This window comes from Hetaerina americana, unplaced genomic scaffold (genome assembly GCF_022747635.1).
Source record: "Hetaerina americana unplaced genomic scaffold, ioHetAmer1.1.p SCAF_4, whole genome shotgun sequence".
NCBI classification, from domain to species: Eukaryota; Metazoa; Arthropoda; class Insecta; order Odonata; family Calopterygidae; genus Hetaerina; species Hetaerina americana.
Genome location: NW_027286985.1, coordinates 97,488,575 through 97,515,973, shown reverse-complemented (window position 1 = coordinate 97,515,973; position 27,399 = coordinate 97,488,575). Strand labels below are relative to the sequence as shown.

At 35.9% G+C, this 27,399-nt stretch overlaps 1 protein-coding gene across 1 annotated transcript in view; it reads left to right on the top strand.

Annotated features, from left to right (window-relative positions):
• Positions 1–13,482: 13,482 nt before the first annotated feature.
• The window catches only part of LOC139692088 (lysophospholipase D GDPD1-like), a 68,517-nt gene continuing 54,600 nt past the window's right edge, over positions 13,483–27,399 (top strand). Inside the window, exons 1-3 of the mRNA XM_071590119.1 lie at positions 13,483–14,268; positions 14,369–14,411; positions 14,491–14,672. Of these exons, the coding sequence (XP_071446220.1) occupies positions 14,124–14,268; positions 14,369–14,411; positions 14,491–14,672 (370 nt within the window). The 5' untranslated portion in view covers positions 13,483–14,123. The remainder of the gene's footprint in view (positions 14,269–14,368; positions 14,412–14,490; positions 14,673–27,399) is intronic.

Sequence of the window (27,399 nt, the reverse complement as noted above, 5' to 3'; positions counted from 1 at the left end):
CAATGGTGCAAGTGACCTCAGCTGTTGGTCACCTTCCCTAATAAATACTACTACTCTAGTGTACTTATAAGTTACTCATGAGAGATAATATGATCAGGCAAGTAATGGCATTTTGGTATTCATTATAGATTGAATGCAAAATCCTGAGGCACTCAAAACTTCAGGAATTGATCAAACTTATTTCTTTCCTTCAAATTTCACTTCAATTAATGCATAAATAATTTTTAGAACAGAGGTAAGCCAATCTTCTTAAATCTATGACTCTTAGATTAAAAGGTTGCTCTCTCTTTATGAAAGCCAATCTTCTGAAATCTATGTCACTTAGATTAAAAGGTTCCTCTCTCTTTATGAAAGCTCTCTTGACGCCCTCCTACCGTAATCCTTCCCCTTTAAAGTTTTAAATCATGTGCAGGAAACTCATATGTTTATTGTCTTCAAGTGGATTTGCCATTCATTCTGATTAATCGGGTCTCGCAGGTGAGATAAACATAATTGGGAAGATAGAATGAGGTATTTCCAATTGATTCAAGCTTAACAAATTCTCAGATTATTATTAATTCTCCATTATGTCTTCATAGTTACCAAATTGGAAATATTATAATCGTTTGAAATGCAAAACCCCTGAAATAAAGTGAGGCACTCCTCTGAATATTTATACTCTTTTGCTTCCCTATTTAATGTTATCTGTATTTTACACACACTCACAAACATGTATATATCCATGCAGTTCTTCCTCGTACTTGAATGAAGGTGGCTGGGACCACCAAAATGTTAAGTGGTGTTTTTTGTTAATTATTTTTTTTCCAAAAATTTTTCTATATTTGCATCTGCTGCAACTATGCAAATGCTATGTTTAATGTTAAATGACTCATAATATCATATGACCGTGGATGAAATGTACAGTCCTTGTAATTACTGCAAGAAGGTAGCTTTGAAAACCTTCTTCCACTAGGTCATCCCACCATGGTACATTGCCTTCTCTGAAAATTCTAATTCTCAATGGTCGATTTTCTTGTGTACTCTGTTTTTTATTTTCTTGTTTATGCCACCCATTGATGTAGAAGCACTCACAAGAGCAACATAACACTGGGACAGCACAATACAATGCAGAAATATACATAGAAAACACATAAAAGGACACCCATATTTAAAATAGTTTGAGCTTTTGGCCTGAAGAAGGTCAAGAGCTTAAACTTTCTTAATTTTGAGTGTCCTTTTACGTGTTTTCTATGGATGTCTCTGTGTTCTATTGTGCTGCTCAAGTGTCATACATATTTACACACCCTCACACACACTCATTGAAACACAAGAGCCCACCACATTACAAACCCATATTAATTCACATTGATACAGATATAAGGAAAAGGGATGGGAACATATATAACAGACAAACACGAGCAGATGAAATGGCTCCCTAACGCCAGCTCATGGCTAAAGAATCAGGGCAAATGGTTGCATAAACATCTCTCAGAGTTCAGTGTAATTTATGTTTCCTCGTTAGCTCAATGGTTAGCGCATCCAGGAAGTCAAAGATTTGTGGTTCAAGTCCTGGTTAAGGAAAATTTTTTACACTTGTAACCTGCTCGATTCCACCTTACCCACCATTCCTGCGTTTGTCTTTTATATCGATATAAAAGAATATATATGTTTGGTGGGATTTCGTGTTTGAATGTGTGTGTGTGTGTGTATGTATGTGTGTGTATATATATATATATATATATATATATATATATATATATATATATATATATATATATATACTCATATATACAGAAACATATATAAGGAAAAGGGATAGGAACACGTATAAAGGACGAACACAATAGAGGTGGGGAAGGCGGAATTGAACGGATCACAAGAGTAAAAATATTTCCTCAACCGGGACTCGAACACCGGATCTTTCCACTTGCCGGGCGGATGCTCTTAACCACTTGAGCTATCGAGGATATGTAATTTACCCTGAGATCCGTGGGTCTTATATGTCGCCAAGCGCCCCGATTCTTTAGCCAAGAGATGGCGTCAGGGGGCTGTTTCACCCACCAAAGGAGAAATAGACAATACACAAGAGGAAAGGTCAGTGGTTAGAATTCATACAACATCATACAGGAAAAGAACAGTGCGTTTCGTGGCACGCATAGCCAGAAGAAAGAGATGAGCCGCATTGGCCAAATACACATTCAAACACGAAATCCCGCCAAACGGCAAATAAATACTCATATATACAGAAACATATATAAGGAAAAGGGATAGGAACACGTATAAAGGACGAACACAATAGAGGTGGGGAAGGCGGAATCGAACGGATCACAAGAGTAAAAATATTTCCTCAACCGGGACTCGAACACCGGATCTTGGATCTCAGGGTAAATTACATATCCTCAATAGCTCAAGTGGTTAAGAGCATCCGCCCGGCAAGTGGAAAGATCCGGTGTTCGAGTCCCGGTTGAGGAAATATTTTTACTCTTGTGATCCGTTCGATTCCGCCTTCCCCACCTCTATTGTGTTCGTCCTTTATACGTGTTCCTATCCCTTTTCCTTATATATGTTTCTGTATATATGAGTATTTATTCGCCGTTTGGCGGGATTTCGTGTTTGAATGTGTATATATATATATATATATATATATATATATATATATATATATAACAGATAACTGAAAGATGTGGAAGGTGGTGATATAAGTGGATATGGACTTAACTCTCCTTCTGCAGTCATTGTGATTAATTTGAATTTTTGAGCAATGGAAAGTACAATTTTCTTAATGTTTTAGCAATTTTTGTTAAGGTGGAAATATAGTTTTATAAGAGCAAAGAACTTTTTTCAAGTGAATAGAAGAACATATTTTCATCTTAAGACTACACCAATCATGCAGCCAGGAAAAGGCAAATGAATGGCGAATGTCATATTTTGGCATAGGATTACTAATATGGATTCATATTTGTCATATGATACCAATAAAAATAAAGCAGCGTAGATGGTTAATCACTCATTTGTTGCATAGAGTGAAACTATGTATTTACTCTTGTCTTTAAAGGAGATAGTGGGATTCTCAGGGCTAGTGAATGAGAGGGGAACAATGATGGGTGTGTCTGGATAGTACAAAAATGTGTAATTTAAACCTTAAATACTATTTACAACTTTCTTTGTGAAATTGAAAGCTTTTATAAATGGCCAGGTATTTTGTATTCTTAAGGGAGTATATCAAAGATTCAAAGCATTTAATTCTATTTATGATTGTAATTTTATTAAAAATTGAGGTGCTAGGTGGAGAATAGCACATAATCCACAAAATGGATATCCATTCACCGGTAGGTGAGAGTTTACTTTCTGTGTGTATGTATATATATGTGTGTGTTGGGGTTGCATTAGTCCAGAGGTAGAGCATTGGACTACTGACCGGAGGGCCTGAGCTCGATTCCCGGGCAAGTATCTCTGGGTACATGCAGCTCCACCCAAGCTTTGTGATTTTTCAAGTACCAGGTCTTCCTGGGAAATCATAACTGGCGCAGGGAAAGTCACTGGCCCCCCTGTGTGAATTTCACATGCTGTCAGGCTGAGCACTGGGTGAACTCTACCATCACCTACCAAACCGACCTTCGGGATGATTACTGTGTTTATGGTTTGTGTGTGTGTGTGTGTGTGTATGTATGGTTATATTTATATACATATTTAAATATATATGTGTGTGTGTGTATGTGAAGGTGTGCATCTATACACAAACATCCTGGGTGAAAACATTAAGTAAAGACAAAAAACAGAGCAAAAAAAGAGACAAGAATTAGAATTGCCAGTGGCACATCCACCTTTTAGTGAAGGATGGGGAGGACTCACGCTCTCCATAAATATATGTACACACACATATATACAGGTATGTGTGTGTGTATTCTTGTGCACCCATTTTTGGTTTGACTCATTATGTTTTATAGAATTTAATAAGATTTTATCATGTTTATGATGTGGGATGTTAAAAAATAGCCTATTTTTGTATTTCATATGGTGAGAATATTTAACAGATTGGGATTTCCATGACCATTTAGCAATGCATTTGAAAATACATATGCATTAGAATATCTTTCTCTTTAATACTCTTTCAGTTCATGTACATACATATGTTGTATTTATGCCTAGAGATGCTTTTTAATCTGTCATACCATCACCTCACATCCCAGAAAGGATCCACTTTTATCATCCAATCATGCTGTTTAGTAATGTCAATTTGCAAGTTTGTTTGAAATTATTTTAGCAGTATTAAAAATAATTTGTGTTCTCATAGCAGTATACCTGTGCAGCTAGCCATCACTTATATACCTTCAGACTTCACCATCTGCTGATTGATTACATATATATGTCAATTGATCAAATTCCTATACTTTTTGTGATGGCTTATCTCTTCTATTCATTTGTTAATTTTATGTCAAAAAAGTTATTCTCCTCATGTAATATCAGTTGGCCTCTTCCAGATCAAGACAGAAAATATTATTCCATTCAGAGTAGTGACATAGTTGTGTGTGGTGTCATATTTTATCATGTTTTATATAAATATATATACACATATGCAATGATATGTGTTTATATACATATATGTATATATATATATATATATATATATATATATATATATATATATATGTTGACATATACATACATATGTATACATACATACATATATGTACATATGTAAATGTATGTATATATATCCTTGCATGACATCTGTGACATTTTGTGATACCGTCTTACTCTCATATGCTTTTAGTTTATTTTCCTAATATGCTGTAGTTAGATATATTTTTTAAATCAGCATCGCCAATTTAGGCATGCATTCAAGTTATTTTTAATGTTTTGTTGTTTTTGTTTTGATGAAAGTTTTGTTCATGGATGAACATGAATTGAGCTTGGCACATATTAGTTCTCAATTTCAACAAATGATTTACTTTTATGAGCATTTTCTGTTGCTATTTATTTTAATCAAGAAGAATATTATTACGTATTTATGGTTTCATCTGATATTGATTTTATATATGAATCCTGTTCCGTAACATTGGCTAACTATGCAGAGGCATGTGAAAAAGTTACTTAAATGTAGTAATTTATTATCTCTGCATTTTATCTTATCACTGTGACAGTTTGTACATTGAAAGGACAATTAGTCAAAAATTAAAGAAGTTTTTCTGTACGCAATAACTTTTCTTAAAATGATAACTCTGATTTAATAGTACCTAATGAAGACATAGATTGCCAATGACTATTGATGGCTTGTTGGGCAAGATGATTGGCTGGAAATCAAGAGAAACCATAAAACATGAGGTAATGGAGAATGAATTTTTTTTCCAAATTTTTTATTTACAATCATCTGTTAGTATCTTATCAGTGTGTTACTTCTTCAGGTTTGGAAATAGATTATTCATTTAGTGTTGAATTATAATGCACTCAAGTACTTACCTAATAGTTTTGATTTATCACCTCATACAAGCTTACAATCAACGTGACATTTGCCAGCCAACAGCTTGAGGTGTCAACAGTTACAAGGGCAATGAATGAGTTTCTCCTGATTTTTTCAGTTTTATGCCTTCATAATCTTTTTGCTTGGGTAAAAGAATAAAATGATACAAAAATCTGAATCTATATATATAAAGGAGAGTGTTTGTTTGTATGTATGTAATTTGTTTACTTTTTGCTGTCATAGATACAGCATTTTTCCAACTATGCCAGCAGGATACTTTTGCAAGAACACTATTGTATACAGAATTGCCAAGATATTATACGTGGAATACATCAAGGAAAGTCTTTTGTAGAAGAAAAATGGGCAACTTTGATCCTGAGAATAATATTTATTCATGTGACGCATTGGGCCGAGTCTACACAGTCCATCCTAACAACGCCGAATGTTATTTTTTAAGAATGCTTCTACATAGCATTAGAGGACCTCGCTCATTTGCAGAATTAAGAACGGTAAACGGAGAAATATGTGAGACATTCAGAGAAGCTTGCCAGAATTTAGGGTTGCTAGAAGGAGATCAACACTGGGATGACTCACTGCGAGAGGCCAGTTTGATTTCTCTTCCAGGACAAATCCGAATTTTGTTTGCCATCATAATAACCTCCTGTAATCCATCTAACCCAAAAACAATATGGGAAAAATATAAAGAATCAATGAGTGAGGATATACTGGCTAAAGTTCGAAGTGAAAATCCTACATTGGATATTACGTTTAACTCCGACATTTTTAATAAAACTTTGATTATTTTGGAGGAAAAGTGTATCACCATGGTTAACAAGACTTTAGTGGAACTCGGTCTTTTTGCACCTGTACAAGATCAACAGGGTGTATTTTATCCAGATTATATACGTGAAACTAGCTACAATGTCTTAGACTTAGAAGCATACATCGCGGATAAAAAGCCACTTCTTAATGAAGATCATAAATTCGCGTACGAAACAATAATGGATCAAGTAGATAAACAAGAAGGAGGTATCATTTTTCTTGATACTGCTGGTGGCACGGGAAAAACATTTTTGATTAATTTAGTTCTCGCTGAAATCAGGGTTCATGAAGAAATTGCTCTAGCCGTTGCATCTTCAGGTATTGCAGCGACATTAATGGAAGGAGGAAGAACAGCCCACTCTGCCCTTAAGTTGCCCCTTAATATTTCCCGACAAGAAAATCCCACATGTCATATAAATAAAACAAGCGGCCAGGCACAAGTTCTTATAGAATGTAAATTGATAGTATGGGATGAGTGTACGATGGCTCATAAAAAATCTCTTGAGGCCCTCAACGCAACACTTCAAGATCTTAGAGGAAACTGCAGTTTAATGGGAGGAGCTCTGGTACTCCTGTGTGGAGACTTACGTCAAACTCTGCCTGTCATTCCAAAATCGACTCCAGCCGATGAAATTTATGCCTGTTTAAAACATTCTGTTCTATGGAATCATGTCCAAGAAATTAGCCTTAAACAAAACATGCGAATCCTCTTAAGAGATGGGAATGCTCAAAATTTTGCAAATAAACTTTTGGAGATTGGAGAAGATAGATTAGTTATTGAAGCATCTGGTATGATAAAATTGTCATCAGATTTATGTGTATCGGCGAAAACTGTCCGCGATATGATACAAGCAGTCTATCCTAATGTTAATCAAAATTATAAAAATTTAGAATGGTTGCGAGAAAGAGCCATTCTTGCTCCTAAGAACGATGATGTTAATGATATTAACAAGGAGATACTAGCCATGCTGCCAGGAGACGTGATTGAATATAAATCGGTTGATACCGTAGTGGATGCTGACGAAGCCGTCAATTATCCAACGGAATTCCTAAATTCACTTGATCCAGCTGGATTGCCACAACATCGCCTTATACTTAAAGTAGGATCTCCAATCATTTTATTGCGAAATTTAGATCCACCAAAACTCTGCAATGGGACACGATTGTGTGTGACAAAATTAATGAAAAATATAATCCAGGCAGTCATTTTAACTGGAAAAGGTGAAATAATTTTTATTCCACGGATACCTCTAATCCCAACTGATCTTCCCTTCAACTTTAAAAGATTACAGTTTCCAGTCCGGCTAGCTTTTTCAATTACCATTGATAAATCACAGGGACAGTCTTTAAAGTTTTGTGGTTTTGATCTAAGATCGCCATGTTTTAGCCACGGGCAACTTTATGTTGCTTGCTCCAGAGTAGGTTCGCCTAAAAATTTATATATTCTTTCTCCTGGATATGAAACAAAAAATGTAGTTTATAAACAGGTGTTACATAAAAAAGATTCTTAAATTTGTATGGAGTAGTGTATTATTGTACTTTATAATTTGTTGTTTTCATTTATGTAGTATATTTATATTATTGTTTCTCCCTAACCCGTGCAAAGCCGGGCATTCAGCTAGTTATCAATATAGGCACTGCAGAGAAAATGCATAAAGAAATTCAACAATACAAGACTCATCAACCCCGCCAAAGGAAGCGTAGAAAATTATCAAGAATCTCATGGGTAAAAAAGTAACAATAAACCTTAAGCTTTTTCAGTTGTGTTTAAGATCTAGGCCAAATTGCTTCCACTTTGTGCTAGATGTTTCTATACTTTCATTCTTTAATGTGTATGCTTTTCTTATTTTTCGTATGGTGTTCTCTATCCCAGTTTCTGAACCCAGTTTCAATTCTTCTTCTCACACCTTCCTTTGTGATCTCTCTTAAATTGCATGAGGCTGTTGCACAGTAAGCAGTTCTGTTCTGGCAATAGTGGTCTTTTTCCCACCAGATCACCTAAGTTTGCCCTTCTACATATCCCTACTTCCTGTTTGTATTCATGTGGTATCCTGATTCCTACTTGAGGTGCTTTGTGGAGAGCACTTTGAGTGAGTACGACATCCATCAGATAGGACATTAAACTGCACACCCCTTGTCGCCTTTCAACAAGAGTAGGCTAATGCCAATGCCGGGTCTCTCTCTACCCTTCCTTTCTTATCCATCCCTAATGGCTCAAATGACCTTAGCTGTTGGTCGCCTCCCCTAAAACTACTTCTACTATATGTATTCCCTCAGTTATTTGTTGTTGTAAGAAGTTTGCCAAGCTTATTCGAACCTCTTTAGTTAAATTTTAGATTTGTTGTTTTTCCAGTACATGATTTACAGTGAAGTCATTGTGGATTTTTTACTGGGTCTAAGTGTCATCAGTGCCCTAGGAACAATAATGGATTCAGTCATCAAAATATTGGCTAATGACATCCATACCTGGTGGGTAAGCCGCAGACATTTTACCTCTTCTGTCAAGAAGAACACCATCTATATTTTTGTCCCATTTGCTGAGACAAAACTTTGTACCAACTCAATCTACTCTCTCATTGATGTAGTTAATCCTGTATTTCCAAATAGTATTCCTGCATATTATTCCACTAATAACTATGCTGCCATTATTGAATTTCTTCTTTGTTGCCACAAACAAAACCCAAATTAAACCAACAGCATGATCACCTGTTTTGGCGCTTGGAACATCATTTGTGCCAATGTGCAAAATTACCACCCCCCCTTCCTGCTCACCTTCCATCTCTCCAATTCTTTACTGCAATTGCTCGATCCTCAGTAAGAAGCAGTATACTGGAACTCCACCTTCCTAGCATAATTTTCCACTAAATCTTATCATGGAGACCTTTGAGCCTTACCATTGTTACATAATCCTTGCATAATTTCCCTTCACCTGCTCTGCCTACTCCACCTGAATCTGCACAGTGGCAGTCTCAATTCCATGAATCTTATTCTTCTCCAGTCTTTAACAAATTAAATTATGCATTTTTGCAGGCTTGGTGAGATTTTAACTTCTCGTTTCCTTTCTTCAGGGCTACTGCATTCTTAATTGGTCATTTCAGTTCCCTCTTCAGCTTTTAAAGTGCCAAGTCCCTCCCAATAAGTTAGTTCGTAAAACACTTGTCACATTCTGTACACTCCCACCATTCTTGAGTACACTACTTTATCCTCTTCTTGATGCAACCAAACTACCTGTGCACCAGACACAAACCCACTATCCGTGCATAGATAGCCATTTAAAAAATATTTATACTAACTTTGCATCCAATCTCCACTTCACTCTCCAGAATGATCTTCCCAGACATTTTGTCCAACAATTTTCTCTTATCAAGTATTGAGAAAACATCCTCTCTTGGTGATCACAGAACTCCTGTTGTTATGCAGTTGCTTTTCAGGCAGGAGTTAGAGGGGCCATCAAAGAAACAAAACGCAATTATTGGTTTACTCCCGAGGTTTGTCAGTTCTCTGCATACATGGAAATTCCTGTAATTCTGGCGAAAGAATCAAATTATGTAAAATTACTGGCAGATAACAAAGTCTCAAGTATCAATGTAGGTGCTATAGAGAAAAAGTAAAAGAAGAATTTAATAAAGCAAGACTCATTAATTCCCCATGATTCTTTTAGCAGAATTGAGGATTCATGGAAAATTATCATTTAATTTCGTGGGCAAAAACTGATACTTCTGCGGTTCTGAGTAAATTAATCAAATTCGGTGAGAATGCAAAAAAAGAATAATTGTTATTGACAGTGCTCCCTCTAGTTACAATGAGAATACAATATTTCTTTAACTATATTTAGAAAATGGGCTGATTATCAAAATTAAAATATTGTCTCATAAAGATGTTCCTTGTCTTGATATTTGATAAGTATTATAATTCTTTCATATGATCGATGTAATATACACTGTTACATCTAAATAATGAACATTTCTATCCTCCAGATTGTTATGGGGGATTGGAATGTGATAGTTGGTGAAGGAATAGAGAGAGCTTCGGTTTAGGAAAAAGGAATAACTGCAGAGAGAAAGCAATTCTGTATAAGACAGGGATGAATCATCACCAACACTTGGTTTAGCCACCGCAATAGGCATGGGTATACATGGAAAATACCAGGTAACTCAGAAAGGTATCAGGTCACCCTACCATGATTAGGCATGGATTTTGGAACAGCATGATCAATTAACACAGTTTCCCAGGAGCAGTTGTGGACTCTGACCATAATTTAGTAACTATGAAGTGCAGCATATGATTGAAAAATCAAAGCATTAACTGTATTAAAAAGGAAGGAGTATTGGCAGGATGTAGAGAAAATCATTAGTGAGGATATGGAGCAGGGTACTTTCAAGGAAAATTGGAATACAAGGTTTGTATAAAAAGTATAGGTAAAAGTATTTTCTTGATTTGTGCATGAAGTGCAGAATTCTGACCATCGGTTAAGTGTGTGCATGGTTGTAGATCATACTGATATTGATAAGATAATGGTGCACACCATCATCAGTGAAATTTGAAGATACATGAAAGATCTGCGCTAAACCTGTCCTGAAGGTCTTGACAGTTGACCAAGAGCAGAGTCAAGTGTCTGCTTGCGAAGACCTTTTTGCAATGGCATTGCAACAATTCCCCAGCCCCCTTACTGTCCCAACTTGTACCCTGAAGGACCTTCCGGAATCTGCCAGCAGGGAGCCTTCAAGTCATGGAAAAGCCACTGGCAAAAGTCAGTCGATGGTCAAGGGATGTAATTCGAAGCATTGTAGCAATATCTGAAATAAATCTTTTTTACAAATCTTTTCCTGAAACTTTTTATACTAACCATTTCTATCAAAAAAAGTGATAGCAAAAGCTGTGAATGAAACTAAAGGAACTGTTAACAGGAAAACGACATGGAAACCATGGATTATGGAAGAAAATGGAAAAATGTAAGTACTGAGATAGGTAGAAGGAAGTATAAAGAGTTAAATAATATATTAAGATAGGTAAAAATTATGGCAAAAGAAGGGTGGTGGAAGATGCAATGCAAGGATATAGAAATTTTACAGAGGAAGGGTGAAATTGGTGCTATATACAGGAAGGTTGAAAAACTCTCAAGAAGAAAGAAGACAAAATCTGTGATAACAGTTAAAGATACAGGCCACCTGTAAAAGTGGTAAAATATTAGTTGAAATGAAAAAGATTCAAGGGAGATGGAAGGAATATACAAAAGAAGAACTGTGTGGTAAAGACATTAGGAGAACAAAGTTAGACACAGAAAGAGATTATCATGTAGATGAGGATAGCTTGGGTTCAGGCTTACTCTATGGTAAGATAGAAAGGGCATTAAGGGAAATGAAATCAAATAATGTAGTGGCAGTAGACAACATTCCCATGGCACTACTTACAATTTTAGGAAAACACGGGAAGAAAAGTTTTTATGGATTAATTTATTGTATTTATGAGAGATGAATTTGGCCAGAAGAATTTTTGAAATCAGGATTAGTTCCTAATCTGGAAAAGAGAAAGGCAGTAATATGTGAGGGCTATAAAATAATAAGTTTAATGTAATTTTCACACAGCTCAGAATCAATGAGAGGACATAGAGCAGAGCAAATAATTACTTACTGGGGAATACCAGGTTGGGTTCAGGAAGAGGAGAGGCATGCATGATGTCATTGCGGTAATGAGATTTCTAATAGAGAGGATTATAGAATACAATCAGGATCTATACATCTGTTTCATAGATTTTGAAATTTAATAGAGGAAATTGGATAGAATTAATAATTGTATTGCAGAAAATAGGAGTAGATTGAAGGGATAAGACACCTATCCGAAACCTGTACATGTGCCAGACTGCTCAGGAGCGAGTGAGCAGGCATAGGTGGAGGAAATAGTTAAAGAGGTATGGGAAGAACAGGTGATGGGAATGAAAGTCTGTGGACAATTCATAAAATCACTTTGGTTTGCTGATGATCAAGCTTTAGTTAGTCACTCAGGCAAGGGGTTTCTAGCATTTATGAGTGCTTTGAAATTCAGTGCTATTTATATGGGATTAGAATAATGTAAATTAATCAAAGGTTAAGTGGTTTTTCAGAAAGAGAAAGGTTAAGTAAAACATTAAAATCAGAGGGCAAAAACTTGAGCAGGTAGAACAGTTTACTAAGTACAGCAGTATCACAGAAGGGTGTTGTACCAATATGGTCAAAGCAGAAGGGACATAAGGTGAAGAATTGCATTGGGCAAAGAAACTTTCACAAGGAGCAGAGAGTTGATGAAAGGGACATTGAGCAAGGATGTTAAGAAAAGGCTCATTAAAACTTTGATTTTGAGTGTAGTTATTTATGGTGTTGCAACATGGTCATTGAAGCAGGATATTGGTGTAGATTGGAGGCTTTTGAAATGTGGGCGTGGATAAGAAGGGAAAGGGTGAAGTGGATAGAAAGGAAAACAAATGAGGAAGTGCTATGTAGGGTGAAAGAGATGGAATTGTGGGAGAAATGAAAAAGAAGCTGGAAAGATGGAGCACAGAATTTTGATTGGTAACAGAATGTTAAGGGCTGTGATAGGGGGGAGAATGCTGAGCAAGCAAGGCAGGGGAAGGAATAAAAGGCATGTTGGACCAAATTACAGGAGGAGGGAAGTGTACAGAGGTGAAAAAGGGCTTATTGCAGAGAGGGATGTTGGGTTTTAGTTGTTGCTTTTATGGGAGGCGACTGACAGCTAAGGTCATTTGTGCCATTAAGGGGAGAGAAACCCGGCATCGGCATTAGCCTACTTTGTCGAAAGGTGGAAGGCGACCGCAGTAAAAACGTCCCATCCGACGGATGTCATACTTACCTCTCCTCCTCCGATAAGCACCTCAAGTAGGGATCGGATTACCACTGAAAAAATTAGCCGTCTCCAGGATTTGAACCCAGGCCCTTTCAGTGGGAAGTCTATATGTCAGTCACCGCACCATCCCGTTTGCTTGGAAAAATTCAAAGTAATTATCACAGTACCGTTTGGTAGATAATATCCACCCAAAACCTGCCTTCGCTGTGGATTACCCGTAGTAATAAATAACAATATTCGAAATACGGTATTAAAATACGCTGTAGTAATGCGACACCATTGTCATCTATCAACCAAAGTATGTAACTATGACGTAGCTTCATTGTTAAACAACGCCCTCTTTAAGCGGGTTTCTTAAAGAAAACTTGGTAAGTGATAAAGGCCTTTTCATGGAAGTGTAAATCTAACGCTGTTAGCCACGAGTTTAATCGCTCAAATGGGAGGATTGATGGACTCTGTGTTAAAATTTAGTCCCGTTCTTATTACTCTTTGTCTCTAAAGACGAAAAAGACCTTAATATCGTTGGTCTTCATTGCAAATAAAAGAAAAGCTGGACAAGAGTATTGTCTGGATTGACATATTCGATAATTACTGTCATTTCGGAGGCTTGTCCTAAATTTTTGCTGTTTTAAAGGAAGAGACATGTACTACGGATGAACTCTATAAAATGCCATTTAATGATTTCCATCGGAAAGTAACTGGAGTAATCCCCTGGGTCTGTAGAATTGACTTTCATAAGATACCATAGTGATTCATTATTTTGAATTTTTCGTCTGCTGAGGACTTTGAATTTATTTGTTTAGGGATTTGTTTGGGGTATGTTAGAAATGATCTTTCCGTGTATATAATTTTATTTTGAAGAAATTCCTATCATAGTTCACAGCAGTATTTTGTTAACCTCGACATTATTGCTGTTTTGCACATTGAATAACGACGAAAAGCGCTTGTGGCTGGACCAAGATTAAGTATTCGGAGTTTGAAATGCGTATTGTGCTGCTTTACGGGAAATACATTTCTGAAACCAATGACAGAACTGTTTGGAATGGGTTTTGCTTTAGCTGTCATTGGTGGTTATATTCTCACTTCGCTTTTATTTTTTAAGTATCCAAACCTTATTCATAAAGAAAGGAAACCAAAGTTTAAATGCAGACATATCAGTCACCGAGGAGGTAATTTTATAAATATTAAATTATTTCTTAAGTCGTGTCATCAGAATATTTAGTTTCTCTAGAGAGCATAAGTAAATATACTGCATCTATCTGTGTCCAGGTGCAGGAGAAAATTATGAAAATACCATGCAGGCATTTCAGCGGTAAGCTTCATTACCTTATATTTTGTCTGCTTACATAACAAAGCATAGGCTTGCTCTTTGATTCTTGGGTATTTTACAGTGCTGTAGACCTCGGGACTGACATGCTAGAGCTTGATTGCCACTTGACAAAGGATGGAAAAGTGGTTGTCTCTCATGATTCTAACCTTTTACGATCGACTGGCGTTAATGTAGACATTTCAGAACTAGATTACGAAGAACTGCCGCTCCTGCGGGCCGAACTGCCTCTTGACTTTGATCCAGGTAATTCCGGTATATTAATAAATGTAGTTTAGAGAAAATAGAGAAGTAGAAATTACTCAGCCGCCATGATCTATTTTTTTAGTGACATTTGTAAAGATATTAATTTAAAGTTCCGGAAAGTCAGCTATAATCAAAGTATTATGGGGATACATCCCCTATATTCCTTTAAATACAATATTGGTATTTCAAATACTCCTCATGCTCTCACAGTGTTGTGTGCTGGTAAATAATTAAAATTAAGTTTTATTATATTACTACCGAGAGAAATCGAGCTTTCTACCCGTAGAATGTACATGTAATTAGACTACTAAAGTAAAACCTCTTGCAGTGAAAGCCTCAGCATATTGGGCACCTCTAGCATTACTGTGATATTTCCTTGACTCTAGAAAACTTGTCTTTAATGAATCAAATGCTAAGGGTAGATTTCCGGACACCTTCACACACAAGTGCACACACACTAACTAGCATACTAAATATATACTATGCCGATAGGTGATGCTAGCTAGATGCAAGAGCTAGAGAAGAGAGCTGTGACATAAGTCACAATGGAAAAAGGGTCAACGAGGGGTAGTTAGGAAACTGGAGGGAAAAGAGGAAACAAACATGATTGTTGAGCTTCAGTCTTGTCTTGTCTCTTTAGCATTCAAGGATACCTAAAACACTAGTAGTCGCCAACCTTGTGTTTGTGTGTCAGTGAGATTTTTGGGGTGAATGTGGCTACTAGTCTGTGGTTTCCCAACATTGTGGTCACTGGTGTTTGGGGAACACCACTTCATAAATTAATTGGGCTAAAGCAGAATGTTTACTAGAATGAATCTTGCAAGTCCATCCTGTTGGGGAATTGACTTCCACACAAGATGCATAGTATCTTTTGACCTACAGGAGCCATACCTTTTGGGACCCTTGTTGGAGCCACAGTTGAGTATTCACCTGTTTAGGGTGAGTGTGTTGTTCTTGTGGTTTACCTGTCTTGTATTCTCTCTTTGGTGTGATTTTCAGTGATGAATTAATTCCACCACAATTCATCACACCTGTATTTAATTCCTTTTCAAACATGTTTGGTGTCACACCCTAATGAACTTTTCTGCTTTGTTGAAATTAACTCAGGTTATAGAAGCTCATTTCATATTTATTTTATTGTAATGACTCTCTGCTCAACACATATGACACTCTCAAGCACTTCACAATTAGCATAGATACAATGTACTTCTGTTAACCAGACAGTGGTGGTTAAGAGGAGCCTTAAGGTATGGGAGTGTGGTGCAAGGTGTCTGCTCTATATTCCCCTAATTTAATACTTAGCCTTCTTCTACATTTCATTCATACCCAGTTTGAGACAGTATAATTACAGTGAATCCACAACAGCCATATTTTTGTTGCCTGTAGCCACAAGTGTGTGTGCATCAATATCAGTGGCATTCCATTAGCTTCCAATGGCAGTTTATGAATATGTTGCTAATTTTTTCCAAAGGTTGAGAAATGGGTACTGAGTGTATGTACCTGGTATGCACTAAGTTACTTTAGAGATTGGACTGTGTAGTAAATCAATAATGTACAGGTTTGACTGGCTCTTAGCATGACGAATTACTCACACCTGAGTTGGTAATGACTCAAGTGATAATATTAGACTATAGACAGACATGGTGGATATTTTTGGTTTATATACATGATTTATTAGCTGGAGTCTACTGGTTTAGTGTAGGCTTTTTATGGGCCATGGCATTGCACTCTACTGAGCTCCTGTAAGCTCCAACTAGGTTGACACAAAATATCCTTGAACCGCGTCCTACTTATGGTAATAACACATTATTTAGTTCTGTGTATTACCTGCTGTTTCCCTTAATTCCATCAAAAAAATTATGTTCTTTTCCTCCATCTACCTCACTTTCTCAGCATTCCTCCTATCGCCATCATCAATATCCCATTGCCTTTTCAACATCCGCTGATAATTTTTCTGTTACAATTCTACTATTTATCCTACAATTTTCTCAATGATGTTCATCCAGTGGTGATTCCTTATGCCTAAACTGAATTCTCCTACCACACTTTGCCATCATTGGCCATCAACATCCATGCATTTGTAGTGATACTAGCTGACATACCACATTCATCATTATCCACATAATGTGGCATAGGCATGAAGCTACCAGCTCACATGGGAATTCCAAAAGTTGCAGTTAATTTTCTTTATTTATGTAATGACTTAGGTGAAATTGATACTTTTTCTTCATGTCTTTTCCTTCTTCAGTTCATCTGAAAATATCAAGGATTCCCACAACAATGTGGTGTGCAAAGATGACATATTGCAGAATAAACATCATATAATAATTTAATCCCATGCTCAATATTGCAGTAGTAATTGAGGGAAACCTTGGAAGGTCTCCATCCATGACATACAAATCATATATTTGACAATATTGAGAGTCTGTGCGGAAACAAGTATGTTTAATGAATTGCCTGTGGAAGATAAAGCACTGATAAGAGAAGAAAAGAATGTCAGTATCAACATTTAATGCACTTATCAACTTCCACTAGGAGTTAATCTTTCCTTATGTTAACATTAAAATGTAATATCTTGGGCCATGTAATCTCAGTAAGTTTGTAATATATGTAGTCATTCAATAATTCCTCAGAAAATCCAAAAGATGGCACTCTAAGTATTGAAAAAAGTTTGCTAATAGTAAGCCTTATCTCTTACTAGACTACTGTTCAAGTTTCAGTTAGTTCCATCATGTGGTTTCATTTACAAAGTTGATTGAAACAACAAGCTTTTGTTTATTCAGAAAAATGGAAAAATCGTCCTATGATTAAACACTTGAATGCTACAGGCTAAACACTGAGAGAGGTCAAAAACAAGTTTGATGAATTTCATGGCACATATGCTCCTTGTGTTTGCGACTTTTAACTATTTGGCAAATGAGTTTAAACCAGGCTGCAAATCTACAAATGATGTGAACATCATTTGGACATACAGTGGAAGAGACTTCTTGCAAAATGATTGATAAAATCCACTACTTGGTTTAGAGTGATCAAAAAATCAAAGTTTTTGAAATAGTTGAGGCCCCAGGCATATCACAAGATGGTACAGTTTTTTTCAATTTTGCTAAAAGATTGGTTATGAAAAAAATCTCAGCAAAATGGGTGCTACGGTTGCTCTCAGTGTAGAAAAAATTTCACTCGGGGGTCGATTTGGAGGCTGGTTTAGTGCTTCTCAGTCGCAATCCCAAGTAACATGATATATACTGTTGACGAAACATGGAAACTCTACATGTTACACTCCAGAACCAAAGGGGCAGTCGAAAAGTGGGTTTCTAAAAGCCGGCTCAGAATTGGCTGACAAGATGATCGCAGTTTTTTGGGATGAACGTGGAATCGTCTACATTGATCACTTGCAAAAGGGATTAACAAGAAATGGAGATATTATGTGTCATTATTTCACTGTCACCGAGCAAAGAAATCAAGAAAAAAGTCCTCATTTGGAAGATTGGAGAAAAAAATTCTCATCCATCAAGACAATGCACTGGTACCAAACTGCACAGTTACATATGCAAAAGTTATGGAATTTCAGGTCAAATTGTTACAACATACACCATATCTACCAGATTTGGCCCCAGTGAATTTTTTAATTTCCAAACTTGAAGAAATGGCTCAGTGAAAAATGATTCACGTTGAATTAGGTCGTCATTACCAAAACAGATGCCTACCTTCTGCGGACCTTCCAAAATCTTACTTTTTAGATAGCTTAAAAAAGTTGGAGAAATGCTGGTAAAAGTTTATCAAGCTAAAAGAAGATAATGTGGGAAAATTAAAAAATCTGCCCAAGATAATTTTTTTCTATTTTTCTTTATGATTTATCGGACGACCCATGTTGGTACATTATTTATGCAGTTGATATAGTACTGTAAAACTAAACTTCCTATACATCTACATGCATCTGTTGCATGCGTGAAAATGTATCATTTAAAAGTTATAGAGATTCATCTTATAAACTTAGTGAATTCACCACAGAATTGCTAAATTTTCTGCCCTTAAAATTGAGCATTCAAGAAAGTGTTGATGCAAGCAACCAGTTTTTGGAATCCATTTAAGAGATCTTTACTGTCGTAATTCTGTTTGATAATTTGACTTAATTCAAATTTGATGTTAACTAGGTTTTGCACATCCCCTGCTTTACCCTCTTTTCCAAACCAGAATTATATGACTTAAGTTTCAGAGAAATCCTTCAAGGTTCAAGAATAAATTTAAATGGAGGATGTCACTATTGGAAAATCAATACTTGGTCACTTGCCTGGATGTTATTATAGCAGCAAACAATGTGACAGTTGGTGATGACAACGACGATGGTAGAGAAGGGAATTTATTAATAATTACAGAGGTTGGTGAAGTGGCAAAAAATATTTAAAAGTTATGCGAAAGCGACACAAGGTGTAGCCCAAGGGGCTCTCCGAAAAAGATGTGCAAATTGGTGAATAGGCCCCCTGTAGACTTGAATTAAGTCATTGAAGGGGAAGAGGTTTCCTAGCCATTTCATGTTGATTATGTAAATTTACCAGTTACACAGTTACATAATTTCAGTGATTTATGCCGTAACCCATGAGAAGTGATAAGTCCAGAAATGTTAGCCTGAAATGGTGTTATTACGAAAAATTGTATTTTACAGTGAATTTTGCACTTACTATTCATTATATATTACATGCCCTTGAAGTCTGGGGTAAATTCAAACTCACCCTATGGCCGAGGGAGATCGAAAAAAATCGCTATACTAAGATATACCGCATTTTCCCATCGATACGCGCGCGTCATCTATGCAAAAATGTTCAGATTTCGAAAAATATGACGATGCGCATTATTTAATGAAAATTGAAAAAATCCAAACAGTCGCATACCTATGCACACAATAATTTTAAGAAGAGTCTCGCCAAAATAAATTGGTGGGTAAGCATGCCTTTTAAATTGCATTGTATTTTATACAGATCTGCCTCTTTTGCAGAAATTTCATCTCATAAATCCATGAGTAAAAGAAGAAACAAATAATTTCTAATCTTCATTTAATCTAATACGTAGCTATTCTTTATTCTAATACATAGTACTTAACGACAGAGAGTACGTCGTATTATATACACGTACGTATAATTATATGATAGGATAGGCAGTCACTCGAATCCAAGAAATTCGTCACCTGAATCACCATTAAATGAATTAAATGCATTGATTATCTCTTCCGGTACATCACCGAGTTAACTCTTCGAAGTTAATGCTTCCTCATCCTCTAGCACTTGCGTTGAAATATTGCCTAAAACTTTTTACTGACCAAGCAAAGTAATGCAAACAAAACAATAAAATGCCATTGAATTCATTCTCTAATTTTTTAATATTTGATTTGCTGAAAGTTAATTTATGTAACAAATAAAAGGGCGCACAAACCTATTTCGTTTCGACTTACGAATCATAGCGAAAAAGCAATCAGACGGCATTTTGTTTTGGCTTGTAAATATTGTTTATTTTTTGATCCTTCTGTTATTTGGAATTAATTTCAATCGCCTGGCCCTAATCTTCTGTATACCTACGGTAGATATATCCACGGGCAATTATAATTTCATATATTCATTGTTTGTTACCATGTATTAGTGTATGGATATAGATGTATTTTTAAACACAATATATATAATTTTTACGACCATATTTAATATTTACGCGCATATATATACCCACACAGATGCGCCTTAACTATACACTTTAAAGATGACTATGAAGCCCTGGGCGCACGGTATCTATACAAATTCATGATAACTACCAAGTTCTAGGTGCGCATTATCAATGGGAAAATACGGTAATTTGTAAAATACATGTCTTAGTGCACCTAAAGTGCAATTTCCTAGAATATTTTTTATGTAATAACTAATCATTTCATGCTAATTACATGTATTTATTGCCATACTATATTATATATAGTATGGCAATATATATCCAAGTAATATTTAGAAAAGAATTTAAATTAATTTTTCGTTTAAAAAAGTCATATTTTATTGTATTTTAGGGGATTGTTAAAATTCTAGGCAGCAATATAAAACTAGTGGGGAGGGGGTCTGTGAAAATGGTCTTGGTTAGGCGAGGTGAGGGAGAGCCTAGGTGTTATCGGAATCCAAGAATGCCTTCTTTTGGACACCCCCTAAGCTATGCATGAAAAGTATGGAATTGATACTATTCATTTCCACAGTATTTATGGATAATAACCGATTCCAAAATTTGGAGGTGCTCTTGTGGTTACACATTACATAGAAAATCTTTTCTTGGAGCTGCTTATAGACTACCCATTTCATAAGGGGAAGAAGTCCATTTAAAGGCTATTATTACTGAATCACTCTTTCATTAGTAAATGTGACTCATTTAAAAAATTTATAAATGTGTGTCAGTCATAATAATAATTGATATATTTATCTGAGGTTACATCAAATAAAACCAAATGGTAGAGTCAATTTCAAAGAACTGCGGGATATCCCACGACAGTAACTTTTAGTGAAGTTTTCTGCTAATATGCATTAAAATGCAAACATTTCAAAGTGAACAATCAAGTCAAGGCCATTGTTTTTTACAATTTGGAATTTCTGCATTCAAATGGCAGAGTTCTTAATGGAGTTCGTAATTGAAAAAAATGATAGTAAAAACTGCAAAATATGATCTACAAGAGTCGTTAAGGGAATGAAATATCATGAGTATTCTAACTACATTACAGGTATGTAAAAGTTAATGTTGAGGAAATCCATTATGGGATGATGAAGGGCTATTAGGGTGGTCTGAATAGTTATGAGCCTTGCCCATCAATTCCATCCTGCCATTCACTGTAGATAGTCATTTGAATCAGTTGTGTTGCATGTGTTGTCAGAAATGGTAAAAATCAAGTATCATGCCATGAAAAAAATTCATGGTAATGCTAACTGAAATTCATTTGAGAATTCTAAATTTTTATGGGGACTCTTCTCCATTTACGTCCACCATGAAGAAATTGGTGGCCTATTTTAAACGTGGCTGTGAAATCCTCCCAAGTTGATCCATGTCGGAAAAGTGCAACCACACCAGAAATCATTAAAAAAGTGTATGAAATGATTTTGGAGGATCGGCAGACGAAGGTGTATGAAATTACTAATACTGTAGGGATATCAAAAGAATGTGTGGGTTATATTTCGCTCAAGGAATTGCATGTGGCAAAGATCTGCGCAAGATGGGTGCCACCTGTATTGTGTCAATCAAAAATGCATTTGGGTGACACCTTCCAAACAGTGCTTTTTGAAAAACAAGAGTGATTTTTCACATTGATATGTGGCAATACATGAAACATGGATTCATCATTATACACAAGAATCGAAATAGCAATCCATGCAGTGGATAGCGGGAGGTTCTTCAGCTCTGAAGAAAATAAAGATGGGATACCATCAGTGAGAAAGGTCATGACGTTAATTTTTTGTGATATGAAAGGAATTATCCTGATCAACTATCTTGAAAAAGGTAAAGCATTAACTGGAGAGTATTATTCTAATCTTCTAATGGAACTGGATGCCTGAATTCATGAAAGGAGATATGGCTTGGAGAGAAGAAAACCGTTATCTATCAGGACAATGCACCTGCCCATAACAGTGTCTTGGCAATGGTAAAATTGAGGCATTTGCACTATAAAGTGCTGCAAGATCCACCCTATTCCCTGAATCCGGCTCCCTCGTACCTCTGCCGAAAACTTAAAAGTTTCCTCACTGGTCAGTGTTTTTCATCCAACCAAGAAGCAATTCTGGCTGTAGAAGAGTACTTTGCAGCACCTCCAAAAGAGCATCAAAGAGAAGGGATAATGGCACTGGAATACCTCTGAATGAAACTTGTCATGTTGGAAAGTAAAACTTTTTTGGAAACATACGTTGTCCATTATGAAATGAATGTGCATTCTTTTGTTGTGCCGCAAATATCCATCGCAGCACAGTAAAACCAGTAGGAAAATTTGGTGGAGGGTCCGCCCTTCCAATACAGCTGGTTGCCAGTTTGCTCCTAGCAGTCTGAGTGGAAAGATGTGCCTCTGTGTGAAGTGTGCTTTTTGTCTTTGTAACACGGCACTATGCAGTGTTCGCTTGATCATGAAAATGCCCCCAGCCACACATCCTTTGTTGTTACCAACTACCTGGCCTGGAGCAACACCTCAGTGGCCACCCAACCCCCTTACAGTCCCGACTTAGCTCAGTGTGGCATATTTTTGTTTCCCCGACTGAGGAGAGAGCTGAAAGGAAAGCATTGGGAGACTGAGGAAAACATCCTAAAGCATGTTACAGCGTTCCTGAGAGACATTCCCATTGACGAGTTTCAGGGTGCCTTCCGGGTGTGGCAGACTCATATCTGCATGTGTATTGATGCAGGGGGAGTTATCTTGAAGAATTTTAAGAATTTGTACAAGTACGATCAATTAATCTATTTTTCCCAGAGAATGCATATAACGTTTTGGCCTAAACAAGATGTCTTCAATCAACATGTGTCCTTCGCTGCAGGTAATAGGTTTGACTTCCCCTGCAAAATTTCTGATAATGCTTTGGATGCAGCAAATGAAAAGTTTTGTGGGAAGAATTGTGTGCCTAATCCTGAAGGAGGCAACCAAGTAAAATATCATTGGTCTAATGTGAAAAGTGTAGAAAGCTGGGGAAATGTCCAGCAGGAGCCCCATTTTCTGGAATCTCTAACCGTATCCCCCCATCTTCCCCATGTGCGCTAAGTTCTGCTTTATGTATTGGTTTGATTCTTGGTGAATCAATCATCAAACATTGAAACCATAGAAAAGTATGTTTTTTGCAGAATAATAATAGAGTACTTCAGCCTGAAAATAGGGCAACTGACCAGTAACAAGGACTGGTAATTTTGCATACCGGTACGAATCGCATAAAAAAGTCTAACAGTGCCAAAGAAGTTACATGTGACTTGTACATCTTGATCTGAATAGTCAAAATGAACTTCCCTAATACTAGGATTATTGTAAATAATAATAATAATAATAATACTTTATTCATTTTAAAAATGGTACAACCATATTAAATGTCATCAATCATAATATTACTTAATATATAAACATAAGTTCTTAAATGTGATGAAGATTGTCACAAAAGAATTCATCCAATGAGTAAAGTGGGTGAGCAAGTAACCAGGTATATACCCTATTCTTGAAACTCTGGATACCATCTGATTTCAACTGAGTAGGCAGATAGTTATACAGTCGTATGTTCATATTGTGAAATGTGTTGTAAGTTGATGACAATCTACAATAAGTAGTATTTAGATTCGATTTACCTCTTGTGGAATAGTTATGGAGGTTGGATCTTAATTGGTAAGTTTCTAGATTAACTTTCACATGAATCAGAGCCTTAAAGATATACAAACAAAATACAGTCATGATTCTATACCTAATAAAAAAAGGTTTGCAGGAATCACGTGGTGGTATATTAGCAAGAGAGCGAATAGCTCTCTTTTGCAGTAGCAAAATTTGTTTAACATGAGGGGAATGACCCCATAACTCAACACCATAATTCAAATGACATTGAAAGAAGGCATGGTAAAGTGTTAAACGATACTCATTTGAAATGATAAAGTTGAGCTTTCTTAACATATAAACAGCTTTACTAAGTTTATTACAGGTCTGACTGATGTGAGTCTCCCAATTAAGTTTTGTATCAATATAAATTCCTAGTATTTTAGCAGTTTCAATATTAGTTGTTTTTGATTTAAGACTGCACACAATATGCTGAGTTTTGTTAGTATTTAATTGTAAATGATTAACATCAAACCATTCCTTAGCCTGTTTTTGGGTAGGGCTAGATCGTAACTTTGTATCTTCTGGATGTTGACACTTTTGTACAAAAGTAGTGTCATCAGCATATAAAACAGATCTAGGTTTCATATTACAGGGCAAATCATTAATCATGATAATGAAAAGTACTGGGCCAAGCACAGAGCCCTGTGGTACACCACATTTTACTTTAAGAGCTGCAGACCGACAGCCATCAAGTTCAACCAATTGGTGGCGATCATCCAAATATGACTTCATTAGTTTCAGTGCAACTCCCTTAATACCATAATATTCTAGCTTTGTTAGTAATATTGAATGATTAACACAGTCGAAGGCCTTACTAAGATCACATAGTGTCACTGAGACTGATTCCTTTTCTTCAAATGCATTAATGACATAATTAACTATGGACTCTACTGCCAAAATTGTAGATTTCCCAGATCGAAAGCCGTACTGGGATTTGGAAAAGAGATTATTTAACTCAAAAAAATTACATATTTGATCTTTCATAATAGCTTCAAAAATTTTACCAAAAACGGGGACTATGGAAATGGGGCGGTAGTTAGCTAAATCATCTTTATCACCTTTCTTATAGACAGGTACTGTTTTGGAATATTTTAGAGCCGTTGGAAAATCTCCTGTCTCAAAACATAAATTGACTAACATTGCTAATGGTTCCGCAATGAGCACAATAATGTCCTTTATTAGGGAGTTAGAAAGACCATAAATATCCTTACTGTTGGATTTTTTAAATTTTTTAACAGTCGATATAATATCAAGTGGAGTAACAAAATTCCATTTAAAATTTAAATTATTCGGAGGAAGATTTTGCAGCATATTACCAATATTGGCAGCATCAACTTTTCGAGAGAACAAATTGTCTTCAACAGCTTTTAAGAAAAAATTATTTACAGCATCTGGGGTGAAAGGAAGATTTTCTTTTCCATTACCATGACCAACTTCTTGATTGATTACACTCCATGCTGCCTTTTGTTTATTTTTTGCATTCAATATAAAATCCTTGTAAGCATTATTTTTTGCACACCTAACTAAATTATAATAATCTCTTTTGTATTTCAAGTAGGCCTCTTTGTCATGCCGGCTTCCACTGGTTTTGTAAGAGTGATAGTAACTAAGTAAATCATTTCTAAGAACTAATAACTCCCCAGTATACCAGAGATTTTTTTATTTTTAGTGGGGATAGAGTTTAGAATTTTTTTAGGAAAGCATTGCTCAAAAATGCCTAGGAAATTACCTAAAAAACTTGAGAAACATGTTTGTTCTACAGAGTCTGTGCAAAAACCATGCCAATCAATACAAGATAGAAGCAGTTGGAAACTCTCTAAACCTTCTATTGTTATAGGCCTCACAATTATGGTTTTACCTCTATTTGGATATATCTTTTGAGTTATTTGAGTATTAAAAGTGAAGCTTATACCTTGATGGTCAGATAGGAGATAGTCAATAACACTTATACTGTACAGTTCAGGACCATAATTGGTAATTACATTATCTAGGCAGGCAGAAAGTCGAGTAGGCTGTTTGTTTGCCCAGTATAAATTATAAGAAAGCAAAAGATTTTCAAGAACCTGACAATCACTAGTTTTTAGTGTTATGTCAATGTTGAGATCTCCACAAATTATGATATTGGCTTTCAGAGTCAAGAATAGGGATAGTACTAGTTCCAGTTGATTGCAGAAGTGTTCAAAAACACCATTAGGGGAGCGATACACAGAAGCAATGATCAAATTCAGGTCCTTCAATATGATCGCAGATATTTCAAAGTGCAATTCCAGACAGAATTTGTCCAAGTCAATTACCTTGAAGGGCATACCTTTCAAGACATAAATACAGGTACCACCGTTTTTTGCTACAGATCGGCAGTAGAAAGATGCTAAGCCAAAATCACTAATTTTATACACATCAAATTCATTTTTCGTGATCCAGTGCTCATTGAAACATAGCACATTGTAGCCACCATGTTTGACTATTGCCTCTATCTCCGTTATCTTATTACGTAAACATCGCACATTTTGGCAAAATAAATTAATGCTATCTAGTCAAAAGGACTTGGGTTTTGATATTCCCGTTTGGAGGCGGGTAACACGTTTCTCTAAGGAACACTTTTCCATACTATATAAGAAGGGACACATATATAAGAAGGGACATTAGTCACAGGTATCAAAGGTGAAAATATTAACAAAAATAATAGGGTGGGCTTGTAATGCCCTGAAAGTTATTTACCTGTTAGTTAATTCCCACATAAATGAACGATTAACTTGGCAGATGTCATTTACATTTAAATAGATAAGGTTTATATATTCTGGGTAAAGTTATTGAACGAGTTCAAAATCTGTTCTATCAAAAGGGAAATGAAATATAGGGTAGACTGGCTAACCTAATTGTAATATAACTGTAATTGATTTTGTAGTAATGTCCAACAAACATGTAGTAAAGCCAAGTAATTTATGTAATAAAGGAACCAACCTACCAACTGTAGGTGAAGTTGCTACATGCTAATATCCAAAATTTTTGAAACAATATTAATGAACTCTTGGCAACTCCAGCTTATATCTCCCTAGGTATCCTTTGTATAACTGAACTCTGGCTTATTGAGTCTGAACTTGTAACGATACATTAGCCTGGGTATAATATTGTATCATTTTTCTGCAGATCCATGCCCATTAGTGTAGCTGATATTTTCATCAAATCTAATCTTGACATTAATCCTCATCAGTTAATGTCTATTGAAAAATCTTTGATGAGCAATAAACCTAAGACTTTACAATGTGTCCTGTAAAATGTGATGTATTAACTAATCTTCTGACATTGATGTAAATTTGTTCATCAAACAGTTGGAAAATAAAGTCTTGTTGCAATAATAGCACTAACAATGTAATTATAAGTAGAGATTTCAGC